The 13,955-nt window shown below is 50.8% G+C and overlaps 6 protein-coding genes across 6 annotated transcripts; 2 read left to right on the plus strand and 4 right to left on the minus strand.

Annotated features, from left to right (window-relative positions):
* Positions 1 to 246: 246 nt before the first annotated feature.
* On the plus strand, positions 247 to 1,353 carry AA0111_g592 (hypothetical protein; the record flags this gene model as incomplete). Its single annotated transcript, XM_028652085.1, has 1 exon — positions 247 to 1,353. One exon carries the CDS (start codon positions 247 to 249, stop codon positions 1,351 to 1,353), a length of 1,107 nt encoding a protein of 368 aa, XP_028511792.1.
* Positions 1,354 to 1,510: 157 nt separating this feature from the next.
* Positions 1,511 to 4,552, minus strand: AA0111_g593 (Cell wall acid trehalase; the record flags this gene model as incomplete). The annotated part of the gene is made up of 1 exon (XM_028652096.1): positions 1,511 to 4,552. One exon carries the CDS (start codon positions 4,550 to 4,552, stop codon positions 1,511 to 1,513), a length of 3,042 nt encoding a protein of 1,013 aa, XP_028511791.1.
* Positions 4,553 to 5,239: 687 nt separating this feature from the next.
* On the plus strand, positions 5,240 to 6,091 carry AA0111_g594 (hypothetical protein; the record flags this gene model as incomplete). The annotated part of the gene is made up of 1 exon (XM_028652107.1): positions 5,240 to 6,091. The coding sequence occupies one exon, from the start codon at positions 5,240 to 5,242 to the stop codon at positions 6,089 to 6,091; it is 852 nt and encodes a 283-aa protein (XP_028511790.1).
* A 1,511-nt stretch (positions 6,092 to 7,602) lies between these two features.
* On the minus strand, positions 7,603 to 8,562 carry AA0111_g595 (hypothetical protein; the record flags this gene model as incomplete). The annotated part of the gene is made up of 2 exons (XM_028652118.1): positions 7,603 to 7,736; positions 7,785 to 8,562. The coding sequence occupies 2 exons, from the start codon at positions 8,560 to 8,562 to the stop codon at positions 7,603 to 7,605; spliced, it is 912 nt and encodes a 303-aa protein (XP_028511789.1).
* Positions 8,563 to 9,600: 1,038 nt separating this feature from the next.
* On the minus strand, positions 9,601 to 11,034 carry AA0111_g596 (putative guanine deaminase; the record flags this gene model as incomplete). The annotated part of the gene is made up of 1 exon (XM_028652129.1): positions 9,601 to 11,034. One exon carries the CDS (start codon positions 11,032 to 11,034, stop codon positions 9,601 to 9,603), a length of 1,434 nt encoding a protein of 477 aa, XP_028511788.1.
* A 659-nt stretch (positions 11,035 to 11,693) lies between these two features.
* AA0111_g597 (hypothetical protein) lies at positions 11,694 to 13,733 on the minus strand (the record flags this gene model as incomplete). Its single annotated transcript, XM_028652140.1, has 3 exons — positions 11,694 to 12,163; positions 12,218 to 13,652; positions 13,704 to 13,733. The coding sequence occupies 3 exons, from the start codon at positions 13,731 to 13,733 to the stop codon at positions 11,694 to 11,696; spliced, it is 1,935 nt and encodes a 644-aa protein (XP_028511787.1).
* Between the last annotated feature and the right edge of the window lie 222 nt (positions 13,734 to 13,955).

The raw sequence follows: 13,955 nt of genomic DNA on the forward strand, positions 1-13,955 counted from the left end.
GAGCAGTTTCTCGGTGCCTTTGACAAACAATGCGTCTTGGATTTACCGCAATCTTTTTTGTTGACACCAGAGGGGTACTACTCAATACAGCCTGCCTAAAGCAAGTCGTCCAGCACTATAACATCAAACAAAACACTTGACACAATAGCTGCACCCCTTCGTGAAAGCATATCGATTTCCTGAGCACACAGTTCCGTTATCCCTTGCTCGAATTTCCATCCGAAAGACCGCCACTGCAAACCAAGCATGTCACTCGCAGACACAAGTCTCCGGGAGTCGCCCCTCCAATTATACGTCTTTGGAAGTAACGGGGAAGGCCAACTCGGTATACCAGTAGCGGAAATGGTTAATACACCAACTCGAATTTCTGATCTTACTCCTTTGAGTTACAGCAAATCTGTTGATGAGCTGAAAACGATCAAAGGCGGCGACAACCATACGCTGCTCGTCACTAAACGCGGCACTATCTACGGGGTTGGCGATAATCGCAAGGGTCAGCTGGTCAAGGGAATACCAGAATCTCGACTCGACCGTTTCCAGAATTTGACTTCCGGATGCAACTTTGCCGCAGCTACATGCGAATCTTCTGCCTTCATCGGGAGCGCAAGCGATGAGCTTGGGCCTAATCCATCAGACGGTTGGGTCGAAATTCGCGGCTCCAACAATTGGGGTGAGTTGGGTTCGGACGACGGAGATTCAACCCGATTCCATCTACCAGGCAAAGTAGTCGACTTTGCAGCAGGAGTCTGGCATTATGTCGCCGTCATGGCCGATGGTTCAGTCTATGGCTGGGGAAAAGCGCGTCTTGGCCAGCTTGGGGACACGCTGTCTGGCAAAGTTACAGTGGCTACCAAGATTGAGGACATACCATTCAAGCCGGAGAAGGTTGTATGTGGTAAAGACTTTACATACTTGGTTGGCGACCCAACCGAAGGACAGCATCATTTACTCGGGAAAGACAAGTTCAACATCATCTCGAATATGCCGGATCATATCAAGAATTGGAAGGACGTTGGCGCAACGTGGCACGCAATCTTTGTATTGTTCGAAGACGGGACCCTTACTGCGTGGGGTAAGGAAAATATGTGGCAACTAGTACCACCTAATTTACCACTTCTGGATAAAATTGCTATTGGGTCAGACCACATACTTGCTGTAACAAGGGAAGGCAATTTGATATCGTGGGGCTGGGGTAAGCACGGAAACTGTGGCGATCTCTCCAATATCGCGATTGAGATCAAGAATGACATGGTCAGCGGTTTCTGGAATGAGATCAGTATACCAGGGACATTTGAGATGATTGGAGCTGGATTCTGTACCAGCTTTGTCGTTACTAAACAATCAATCACGTAAAGTCTGCAAAGAAATTTCCGGAGAGTTCGACATGATCAGTGGCGTTTGCATCATCAGGTTAAATCGTAATCCTACGCGATTTCAGAAGTCTAATCTTTCTTGTATATCTAGCATAGTGTTCATCAGACATCAGACATCAGACATCAGACTCTATCGCTCAATACCCCTCTTGAACCAAACTCCATTCCGCAACCGTCCCACCATCAGTAGCGTTCTCGGCGAACAAATTGCCCCGAATACCCAAGTGCGCATAACGTCCGCTCCAAACACTCTGCTCCAGGCTGATATTTGTCTGATTGCCGATATACGTCTTGATCTCATAAGCAGTAACCGGATCCCAAGGCGCACTGATCTCTACATCTCCTGCCGCCACGTTCCTTACATCAGAATTAGAATCAGATCCCGACTGGCTTTCGAATGGCGGTAGAGTACTATTGGAAAAGTAAACTTCGAAGTGTGAGGGTGGCTGGTTACCCCAGTCCATTACAACTTTATTCACTGGGTAGAAAGATGAGGTACCAAGATCCACGGTCAGGTAGCTCGTGGTGTTGGCGAGTTCAGGTTGCCATTTCGTGCTTGCGGCACCGTCGATGGCTGCAATTGGAAATTGACCAGGCTTGTTTCCTTGTGGAGGTGGCAGCAGGGCTTTGCACTGGAGTATGTTCCCGCCCACAGTAAGGGTTTCGCCCATTGCTCGGTTACGGATTACAATTGGCTCGTCTCCAAGCTCGTATGTTGTGTTGTTGCGTCCGCTGCGGGTACCGATCGTGACGGGAATGGGCTTGTCGAAGTACGTCGCGTTTGCTGAGGGCAGAGTGTAGTTCTCTCGTGGCAGACGTGCTAACGTCGTATGTGTTGAGTTAGAGGTAGCGTTAATGCCGTGACCCATCCAGTAAAAGGTACGGTAGTTCAGGTATGGTATCTGTGGCGGCAGCGTGGGGTCAATGTCTAGTCTATCGTAGTATAGACCCAGGCCAAGGTAACCAAAGATACCGACGCGGTTGGTTCCACCCATACCAGTTAGGAAAGGGAATGCAGGGTGTGTTCCCCCATTCTCCTCAACGTTATCGATGAGTTGCTCGGAATACTGATACCAAGGTGCGCGGACGTACGGCGAAGAGGAGTATACGTCGTACGTAAAGCTCGAGCATCCGGATGGCGATACTTCGTTCGCGACAACAGCAAATGAAGAGTAAGTCATCGCGGGACCATCGAGAGACTGCTTTGCCGCGTAATAGTCCAGGTTGGACAGGCTGTAGGGGTTGGGGTAATGTAGCAGATCGTCCACCAGAACAACATCGGCCTGCTTGACGGCTACTGACCCATTCATGCCAGTATACTCAACAATGATGCCGGCCTTCTCATTGATTGGGAGTCGCATCTTGGAAGCCTTATCCGCCCAGCTAGCGTTGGGACTGCGTCCAAACCAGCTATTGAACTCGTTTGTCTCAAGAAAGTGACGTTCCATGAGTGCTGTAGTAAACCCGATGTTATTGACCTGGTTGGCATACTCGTCCGGATCGGTAGCATTCCACAGCTCATACGCGCCAGAGGTTTCGTTGAAGTCCAGCAATTGACCAAAGAAATGCGCAATGGCGTTCGAGATTGGTAGCAGGGTGTCGTTGAAGTATACTTCGTCTCCTGTGATGATCAAGTGGTTGTTCATGGCGAGGCTGATGTCTCCGTTGAGATGATATTCGTAATCAAAGCAAGCGCCAGTTCCGGTACAGTTGCCGAATCGTCCGCTTGTCCATGGATATACAGCCCCTCCAGGCGTGAACCTGCCTGTTTGATTTTTGCTCGATTGGTACGCAGTTTCGACATTACGTTGCGCTTGGTCGAAGTGCTCCACACGATATTTGATAACGTTTTGGGCATGCTGCGGATGTGATACTTGCACCCCAGGTGCCATCCACACGTCTGCATCCCAGAAAATCATACCTCCATAGCAGTCTGAGCCCAGCCCGCAAACTGGTATGCTGTAGATGTCGAGCTTCGTGTTGTTGTTAGCTGCAGCTACAGCATTCGGTCCGACCATGTTTGACAATAAGTAGAAAGGGTTGGTTCGCGCCATGATATGCAGCTCCCGCACGTCTGGATCCTCAGGCAGAGATCCATTCGGCAGATGGTAATCATCCACCGAGTCTGGTGTCAGAATCGACTCCCATTCCTCTATATGAGAGTGAACCAGCTTGTAGTAGCCCTCTTCAGCGCCGGAAAGTGAAGCGTTGCGCGCTATGCTCTGTGGATCTGGGAAGGCATCGGTCGACGCGACTCCAATGAACTTCGTGATTTCGGTGGGACGGAAAGCGACTAACTCAACGGGCAGCGACTGGGCAATGCTTGAGCCATTGCCACCGCTAAAGATTCCCTCTGCTACTCTGCTACGAGAAGTAAGGTTCACCCAGTCACTACCACCCAAAGTCGAATATACGTAGGCCTTGACGTCGGTAATGTTTCCAGGGCTGACAGCAGACCAAATCGTAGGGGTATCTTCCTCAAACTTCTTGTCGACAAAGTCTGAGCGAACAGCGCAATCACCGTCTAAAACATCGTAGACCGTTACATTCAGATCGCGCGTCGCCGTAAGTCTTAGCCTGACGGCTGCTTTGTTGACGTAAAGCTTGTGCACGAACATCTGATAGTCCACATCGACAGTTCCGTCTCCGGAGCCTCCCGGCTTCCAGTTATATCGCCAGCTCGCTATTCCAGCTTTTACATCCAGACTCGATACAAAATCCGAAATGTGGTCGGGATTGACTGACGCATTCAAGAAATGGCCGTTCGCTTCAACAGCCAGGCCGCTCGAGTGTGGAATACCTGCAGTAAAGCTTTCCCACCCATACTGATATAACCAAGGGTAGTTTGATCCGTTCGTTCGTGGTTGGCTGTTCCAGAAGCCTGCGATCGTCGAGAAAGTCTGTCGTCTGCTGAACAATGGCCATCCGCTTATGACGTCGCCATTTACTGGCTCGTCGACTTCGAAAAAAGGACCTGCGGATGCCACATTAACGCCAAAGTAACCATTTGCGAGCGTCAAGCGCGATTGGTAGTGGCCTTGATCCAGAGCATGTGTCGCTATAACCCAATTCTGGTCATCCCAAGTCACGTCTTTGAACTGGTCATGCTCGCTGCTGGTGGAAGTCAGAACCAGGCGCGCGGAAGCTAAAAGCGCGACTGCAGATTGACGGAAGTTCATCAACGGCATATCCTACTACCAAGAGAAGAATAGAGTCCTGATAACGGAGCAATTCCCGACGCGTCTGAGGCATGCCAGCTTTAAAACAAAGTACAAAAGCATGTCGATCATTCACATAGCTGGCACGGAGACGCCCACGGGGCGCCACCCGTTCGTCTTTCTTACCTTTTTCCACACCGCTAGGCACGAGCTAGCTGTTCCGATAGCTCGTCACAAGCTTGTTTCGCGAACGCTAGGCCCTTCGTACGCCATCTTTGTAGTGCGAATTCAATCTGTTACTGTTAAACAGAAGACAGTCTCAAAACAATGTCGTTGAGTAAGTTGGCCGTTGGAAGCGCCATCTGCCGCGTGATGGAGACGCGTCGAGCTCAAGCGCTCGAGGCCACAAGACACGGAACATTCGAGATCGTGCGTGAATGACGTCATGGCTGACATTCAAATCAACGCTAAATTTGTCACCCCATCATTCATCGAATGTCGAATAGTGCAGATCAGCAATGTTCCGAGGAGGTCAGAGTTATGGCCACCACGAGATTCCGGGGCCACGACTGTCAGCTTGGGGTGTCGAGATGGCCGCTACCCCAATTTCAGCGCCCCGCTCTGTCAGTGGCTGAGTCAAGCGATTACGAACCGCAACCATGTAACTTTCTCAGCTGAATGATTACAATCCATACTTCATTCACAACCATGGCTCAACGCATCGTGTCAAAGTTCAAAAGACGCTCCAAGAAGACTACCAGCGACATCTATGTACCACTCGATGCCAAATCGCGTACGATCCGTGTGCTGCATCTCCAACCCGGCACCTGGGAAGATGATGTCTGTGCGGAGCTCCAAGTAGCCTCCATTGCACGGGTCCGAAGGCGTTATATCACCATCTCGTACACGTGGGGTTCTGAAGGTGTCGCCCGTCAAGTACTGATATCATGCAATGGAAAACCTGTTCCAATCTCCCGGAATCTATTCACGGCTCTGCGCAAACTTCGACGGCCTGACCATACAGTTCTGCTTTGGGCTGATGCTCTGTGTATAAACCAAGCAGATCCTCTGGAGCGTACTCAACAGGTGGGCATGATGGGTGAAATATACAGCAACAGTCGCGAGACGGTTATTTGGCTAGGCGAACCAATGCCTAATGAGGAAGCTGTTGCCTGCTTCTCGAACGATCCTACTTCTAGAATAGCATGGAAAGGTGATTCAAACGATCATTTGCTACGGAATACGTTCATCCTCGATTTCGAGGGTTCGTGCACATCAGAGCAATCCGCTGCTTCTGCAGTGTCTTCGACACGTCCAGGGCCGGACATCTTTGGTGCGTTTTGTTTGATCCAGGATTTTGCCGAAGGTACTTTGTATCCTCTACTTAAATTACTGGACCGCAACAAAGCCACTATATTGGATCAGATCGAACATCCCAGGAGGCATGCATTCACAGTCACAAACGCCCATTGGCGTCAACTGCTGTCTCTTAGGGTATGGGAAGGTCTCGCAAAGTTGATGAGCATGGCTTGGGTGCCTCTCTCCGATCTCATCATCTGACACAAGCTGACGATATAAATGCTAGTGGCAGCGAATTTGGGTGGTTCAAGAGACCGTACTCTCAAGAAATGCCACAGTACATTACGGCCCGCTTTCGGCACCATGGTCAATGTTTGCTAAAGCCGCTGTGAACTATGTCCAACAGCGTCACATGCTATGTCTGGACTTAGCTGGCACGCGCCATGGTCAAGATATCTTGGATCGATTCAGCGATTTCGTGCTTCGCATCGAGGAAACAAGACTTCGTCATCATAGCAGCTTAGACAACGCGACGTTGTTAGATCTATTATGGAAATTTAGGCCTCTACAAGCCACCGACAAACGAGATAAAATCTTCGCTCTTTTTGGACTCACCACAGATTGGCAAGAATTACCAGCTCTAGTTCCCGATTATAGCAACGATACTGCGACGACGTTTACTCAAACCACATTGAGCAACCTGTTAAGAGCAGGTTCACTATCAGTCCTTGCAGGAGATCTTGAAGCTGTCCTCAATCGAAAAAGACTAGAAGGCCTCCCGTCCTGGGTGATGGACTGGTCACTTCCATGCCTTCCAACCGAGATAGAAAGAGTTGGATCCTTGCACTTGTACAACGCTAGCGACAAGCATGAAGGCGCTTTCCTTTACCACCCAGAGAATCACGTGCTGGAGGTTGATGCTCTGTATATTGATCATGTCTCGACGGTTGGCGAAGTCAGCCGACATACACAGATCAATGACACATGCGCCGTGATACGTACATGGAAGCTGCTTACCAAACTCTTCGAACCAGTCGACAAGATTTATCCTACTGGAGAGCCTTGCGAAGATGTTTTCTGGCGGACATTGATCGGAGACCTAATATATACGGGCGCTGCTCCGAATGCTCACGGGACGAAAGGCTCTTACCGTCGAGCTACAAGTGACGATCATGACGCATATGAAGCGTGGAGAATGTGGTCTCGTTGTATCTCGCGAGACACCATCGATCGCACGGCGCCCTTTAATCTCGACGAAGGCATATCTGGAATCCACCACGCCCTCAAGACTGTGACAGCCTCCCGGCGCTTCTTTCTCACAAGTACTGGGTACATGGGCATAGGCCCAAGAACGACTGTTAAAGGTGATAGAGTGTACGTGTTTAAGGGCAGCAAAGTTCCATTCATAGTCCGAGGAGATGGACAAATAGGGGATAGTGATGGAGTCTCCTCTGCTCATGGTGATACATCTGTGAAAGATGGTTTTCGGTTGATAGGTGATTGTTTTGTTTACGGGTTGATGGACGGCGAGGCTTCCACCCAAGAATCCGTGCGCAGTGGAAAGCTCAATCTAATCTGATCATCCAATTTACTAAAGTCTTCGAGGGTAACCACAATTGAAAGCTTATATAATACAACGAGCTATAAAAATATTCACAAGAACAGAACCAACCCCTCCTCTTCGAGATACTGGACGCTGCAGATAACTACGAACCATAAATCTCCTATCGCCTGTATGCGCGATGTACCGGTGAGACTGTAAGCGTAATGGCTTACCACTTGCGCTCCGCCTTCAACTTCCTCCACCAGTCCCTTAGCATCCAAGCATCGAACTCGGTAATCTCCATCGCGCTACCGGCCATCATAATGAAGTTGGTCTGGCCCTGGGGTACCCAGTCGTAGAAGTCTGATTTAACGTTAATATCAACCCTTGGAATATAAGTACGCAACATACCTAGAAGACCGAGGCCATGGCCCATCTCGTGAAGCAGAATGTGGATGTTCTCCTCATCGATATTGTTGAAGAAGTAGTCAGGACCGATCTCCTGGCCCCAGTTGTATCCATAACCACCCATCTGACCTTCAAGACTCTCGTCGAGCCAGAGGCTGATGTCGAAACGGCTGGCCTCACCGCCGGGGCACTGGCTCAAATCGCCATCGAGATGAGCGCCGCGGTAGCAGCGGACGTCGCACTCAGGTACACCGTCGGCATCAGCTGTAGTGTAGATGTCAAGACCGGTGGTGTCGCCTTCGATGAGGTTCTTGTTCTTGACGGCGTAGCCAACAACGTTGACATTGAGTTCGGTGAGCGGGAAGCCTTCGAATCCAACGAGTATATCGAACCACTTCTGCATCGAGCGCTGCAGGGCTTTGACAGTAGAGGCACGCGCAGTCGCGGTGCTTTTGCCGGAGTGGTTCCAGCGAACGCAGTAGTTGATACTGCCGTTGTTGGCGATCCATTGGTCGGTGATCCAGTTCTTGTCCTGGAGGCCTTGCGGGTTCTCCTTCATAGTCTGCTTCCAGACCTGATCCAAACCAGTGGTCATGGTAGAGGGCGGATTCCATGTTGTCGCTTTGGGGATAGTGGCGCGGGAAGTAAGGTCTTCGGCACGGGCAAAGACGCTGCGTTCCTCGAGAGAGCAGAAGCGCCTGTCAATGTGCTTGATGGTTGGGTGTGCCAGCGCACCCAGACCAAATGTCGAAAATGCGACGATGGAATTGAAGTTCACCATGGTGATTTTCTAAACGAATGACAATGAAGTTAACGTGGAAAGCAGAAACAAAACGAATGTAAGTGGTTGGTATTCTCTTTTACCACGAGACTGTAGCTCAACCCTATTATACTATGTTGTTTGTACACCCGTAACTCGTATTAATTCATGTACGATCGTGACCCTGTTGCGCCGCATAAGTGGTGGGTCTAATCGGACATTACGAACCGAAGCAGGATTGTTTTGAATCCTTGTTTCGTAATGCAAGATTCGTGCTCGAGGAGAGAATTGCTACGTTTGTTTCGTGGATACCATCCACATGAGGCTGGGCGTTTCAGTCGCACGCGGCTTCCCGTGTTATGGACAGAGAACGGTGCGTGCTGAGCCGTCGGCAGGTGCCGCAGGAAATTTCTCCGTGAGGTAGGCGATGCAGAAGATGCGAGCACATGGGCTCCCTCTGTTACTCGTTCATGAGGTCTGGCCTTGCGCCTCGTTCATGTACGGACATCATGTCGTAGCAATTGTGATGACGAGTCAAGCTGGAACGGCAGGACTTCGCGTTGAGGTCCAAGCTCAGCAACACCCCAGCTGCACCAGCACATTTCACAGTTCGGTTGTTCTGCCACACCGTGAAAGGCTGATATGGCTGGAACAATAGCACTCGCAACATAAGTAAGATCTGAAGCTGCGTCATATGCAAAATCCTGCCTTGCCTCGCTGATACTGTACTGCGTCTAAGAACTCCATAAGGTTTTCTCAAGACGGGTTGATCGAGCTGATCGAGAAAAGAAAGAGACTTATAGGATTTGGCGAGATGCTATCAAAAATTCTGGATGTCAAGTGGTCTAAAGACAGAATTACATGTGTTGTCACAATCATCGATGACTGATCTGCATGATGAAGAGGAACAAGAGCCAGAAAATCGGATGTCCTTGAACACATCAGAAAGAATTCACAGGCATGTCATAGGTCGCATTTTGTCAACACAGTGGTAACTTCTGTTTCTCGCCAACTATCACGATTGAACACGGATTTAAGCCCGCCAATTAAAGCCGACTATCAAGGCGTTGCAGCTCTCCTGATCCCAGGATACCTACTCGTTGCATGCACAAGCCGACCCCTTACCCATACCGCAGTCGTATTCCGATCATCACCACTGTACACCCACTTCTCCACCTTATCCGACCAGCTCTCCCATCCAAATACGTCTACCGGGCCCTCTTCAAATGCACCATCCTGGCACCCCTCCTCGCTAACAACGCCGAGGCTGATCATCTGCGCGTCCCATTCCTTCCCAACCTCGAACCCGCCAACCTTGTCTTCCATCCCTACGACTGCTGCACCGCCTCTCGTAGCAAGATACAAAGCTTCCTCCGTCGAGAGTTTCACAGCATCACTCGAAGTTTGGATACACAGATGTCGCGACACCCATATCGCCTGTCGTACATTCTCCAATATCGATGGCGAGTTACCACCCGAAATATCTGTTCCAAGACCGATTGTATGTCCTTCATCGAGCAGTGATCTGATGGGTGCACATCCAGAGGTGATAGCCGTATTTGATGCTGGGCAATGAGAGATCTTGCTCTTCCGCTCCAAAATCAGCTTCCTCTCCTCATCTGAAAGATGTACCGCATGCGCCAAGATCGTTTTATCTGTCAACAACCCATGTGTCTCGTACACATCCGTGTAGCTCTTACTCTCCGGGAATAACTCCTTGACAAGCTCAATCTCGCCTTTGTTCTCCGAAATGTGCGTTTGAACATGCGCATCCGTCTCTTTCGCTAATCTACCCATAGCGGAGAGACAATCTGTTGTACAGCTAGGCGCAAAACGGGGTGTGATGATGGGTTTCACGATCTCGCCCTTTGGATCGATGGAGCGTATGTAGTCGATACTAGCTTTTGAATCGGCATAACTGCTCTCTACACTCTCGTCTCTGTAGTACTCGGGGCTTAGGTCGCTGTTCATACACACCCTGCCAACCAGGGCTCTTTGGCCTCGCTTCAGACATATATCTGCGAGGGCGTTGGTGGCTGGCACATGGATCGTGGCGAAGTATGCAGCAGTCGTTGTGCCATGCGATAATGTCCGCGAAACGAAATTCTGATACACACGGTGTGCGAGAGGAACGTTCTTGAACGAAGATTCCATGGGAAAGGTGTACTTTTGTAACCAATCTAGCAGCGTAGTCTTTCCGAAAAGACCGGTATTGGGATGTTGAGGTGCGTGGACGTGTGTATCTATGAAGCCGGGGAAGAAGAAACCAGATCCATTTATCTCGACGATCTGCGCATCAGTCCAGTCATCTCCCTTCTGCTGGATCAGATTGGAAAGGCTACCATCTTGTAGATTCCGTTCGACAAAACGGATTATGCCATCTTCATCTACGCCGATTGCGCCATGTTCTTGGATCTCAAGTTCAGAGAGTGATTTACTGTGAACAAAGGGGCCGATGTAGATGGATTTCGATATCGGTGCTGATGCTGCCATGTTGAAGTTTGTATGTCTTTTTCTGTTCAGAAATTCCTCCTCTTCAAGCAACAAGTTTCGGCTTTCCAGCTCGTAGAAGTGAAGACGTGTTCTAGCCGCGGCAATAGACCGGAGCAGGTACCGAGACGCGGATCCAAGTGGAGAACTTTGTGATAAGGGACGTAAGCGTAACGTTTTCAGGATTCGCACAAATAGGGGCCGTTAGAAGTTTGGCATAAGAATCAAGAAGACGATCAAGACAAGAGCAACAGGAGCCGGGTGGCACAGGCAGTACTTATCTGTATCAGTTGCCATAGGTAAGGACGGCTAGATCCGGTTAGTTGCTCGCTAATGTCTAGCACGTGGGGAGCGGAGCGAAACCGCCAGGGCGATCGGCGTACTCCGATGCCAATTAGCAGAAGCAACAAATGGGCGTTTCACTTCCACAATCTTGTCGAGGCGAAAAGGAAAGAGGTGGCTTGTAAGTGGTCATGAAAATGAATTTGGAGGGTTGCATCTCGCGATGCGTCGCTCGCCTATCGCTACATATGTGCAATCGCCTGTTGGACCAAACTTTACCCCAGGCTTTCCTTTTTGGCAACGCCGGGATATCCATAACCGTGCCTAAACTCCAAAATGGCTGGGTTGAAAAGTAACACATTGCTAATTCATCACCTAAACTACAGGCTGTAGTCGTGGATACCTTGTGGTCCCTGGTCGTTGTAGTCAGGACGTGTCATGTAGCCCTTACTTTGACCCTGGTCGACTACGAAGATGACCTTTGCTGCGACCTGAGCACCTAGGAAGGCCGACTCGTCAAAGCCGACGTCTTTGAATTCGGGGAAATACTCCGGTGGCTTGATGAACTTGATCGTAGTGGGCGTTTGGCCGTGCGATGAGTGGGTGTTGCCCGACATGCCAGGAATGCCTCCATGGGGCATCATGTGTTGTGTCTGCGCGGTTGTTGCTGCAAGCAGGAGCGGATTGACTTGCGAGCCGCCGTGGGGGCCGAGCTGGGGCTGCGGTGTGTTCGCTCCGGTTCCAAGAGGCGTTGAGACATTGGATGGGATCTCAGATGTGAAAATCGTGGCAGAAGAGGGCGAGACCAGATACTTGGTCTGGATCGTCTGGAGCAGAGACTCCTTGAAGCCTATGTAGATGTTAGCATACGCGTTGTAACGATCAGAACAAGGTCGAAACTTACCTCGCAGCTTGGACCCGTTGCCACAAACGACGAGCTGTTCCCACAGGTCACTTCTTTTGCCAACCTCGTCAATAGACGATATAGCCCTATACACGGCATCTGCAATCTTTTCCAATGTACCATCACCATCAGCCATGAATCGCTCGGTGCCGACCTCAATCTCGCGTCTTATTGATCCTGTTCGTTTACCGGTAGGACCAGATTCGCCAGTACCGTTTGCTTCAGTTGCAGAAGCAAGGTCGCCATTCTCCCCATTCTCTTGTCCTTTTCTGTTCGGGCCTTCGTCCAGGGCGCCCTTCGCATCTGCCATCTCCTGGGTATTAAGGTTCATGTTCTTCAAGGTGTCCAGAAGCGCGTGGTCCTCGTACAAGAATGTGGCCTTCTCCAGTCGAGAGTTAGGTAACCTGACCGGCTTATTGGCTGTCGGGGCCGGACCACCCTTCTTCTTTGCATTGGCCTTCTCCTGCTTCTCCTTCTCCTTCTTGGCGAGGTACTCAGACATCTTGCCGCCAGCCACAATGCTTGCCACGTCCAAGACGCCTTCACTCTCTTCGAGGCTAGTGTCTTCGCCAACTTCTGTATCTATGCCAGGGCCTCGTGGCACGTTCCCGATCGAGGCTGCTGCAGCTGGGCCAGGTCCAGTCGCACCGGTCGATGCAACTGCCGCAGGGTTTGTAGGAGCGTCCTTTGTGGGGGCATCTCCCGGTCCTGGTAAAGGTGTTCCCGGGGGTAGCAGCTCGCAAATCGGCGACCTCTTGAGTTGCTCACACATATCGCGGTTGAGTCCCTTGGATTTCAGTTTAGACAAAAGCCCTTGAGTGAAGGCTTCGCCTCCGCAGCCTTCCAAGGAGATGACCCTGCCCTGTGTGTGCGGGATGAACTCGCTCACAGCAGTGATGTCTGCCTTGTCTTTGCCCACATCGATGACTGTCGCTGTATGTACACCATATGCCCATGTCGTCGCTAGTGCCGCATCCATCAGTCCGAAAGCTGGCACCTTGAACTTCTCGAAGAAGAACTGGGTGAGCTTCTCGTGCTCGCGTGGGGTCCACGCCGGTTGGGTGATAAGCAGGATCGGTGTGTGGAAGGGCGGGTTCAGAGAGTTGTAGGTATGGGTGATGAGGGCAAAGAAGCATGGCCAGTCAACGATTTTGCCTTGTTGAATGGGCCATATCGCGCCTTCCTCTGATACACGGTCTTCTTCCCATACAACTTCATCGTCGCCTTCGGCGGGCTTCTTCTCTTCCTGCGATTCGTCTTTGGGTTCGCCATTTGTCGCGGCGGGTTGATCCTGCTTTCTCCGAATCTTGTAGGGCTCAAATTCACCTTCCTTCTCGGCAGGGAACATGCGCGATCTCACGCGCAGACGCGCTGGAGTGAAGGACTCGGGAAGGCCCAGCTGCGCGACTGTGGTCTCAGAGCCAGGCGCAATGATCTGATGGGGTTAGCGCTTTTACGCTACTCGACACTGGCACGTGAGACTCACGATAATTTGGTCATCTTTAAAAGGCGGCATCGTGGCGCAATTGGTGAGGTGTATTGACAAGCTCCGGCGCGCGAGTGAGAGCTCCAGGCCTACCGCGGTGGAGTTTCGCGACTTCCGCGCTAATCGATGCACGGGCGCACTTTCACAAGCTGGCCCCCCACATGCAAGTGTCCCCCAGTACATACCCGCGGTTTTCAACGTGCCCACAGCACGGCACATCATGGGAGTCCTGACTCTACCGCCCTAGATTAG

Source organism: Alternaria arborescens (genome assembly GCF_004154835.1).
Source record: "Alternaria arborescens strain FERA 675 chromosome Unknown contig_1, whole genome shotgun sequence".
Lineage (NCBI taxonomy): Eukaryota > Fungi > Ascomycota > Dothideomycetes > Pleosporales > Pleosporaceae > Alternaria > Alternaria arborescens.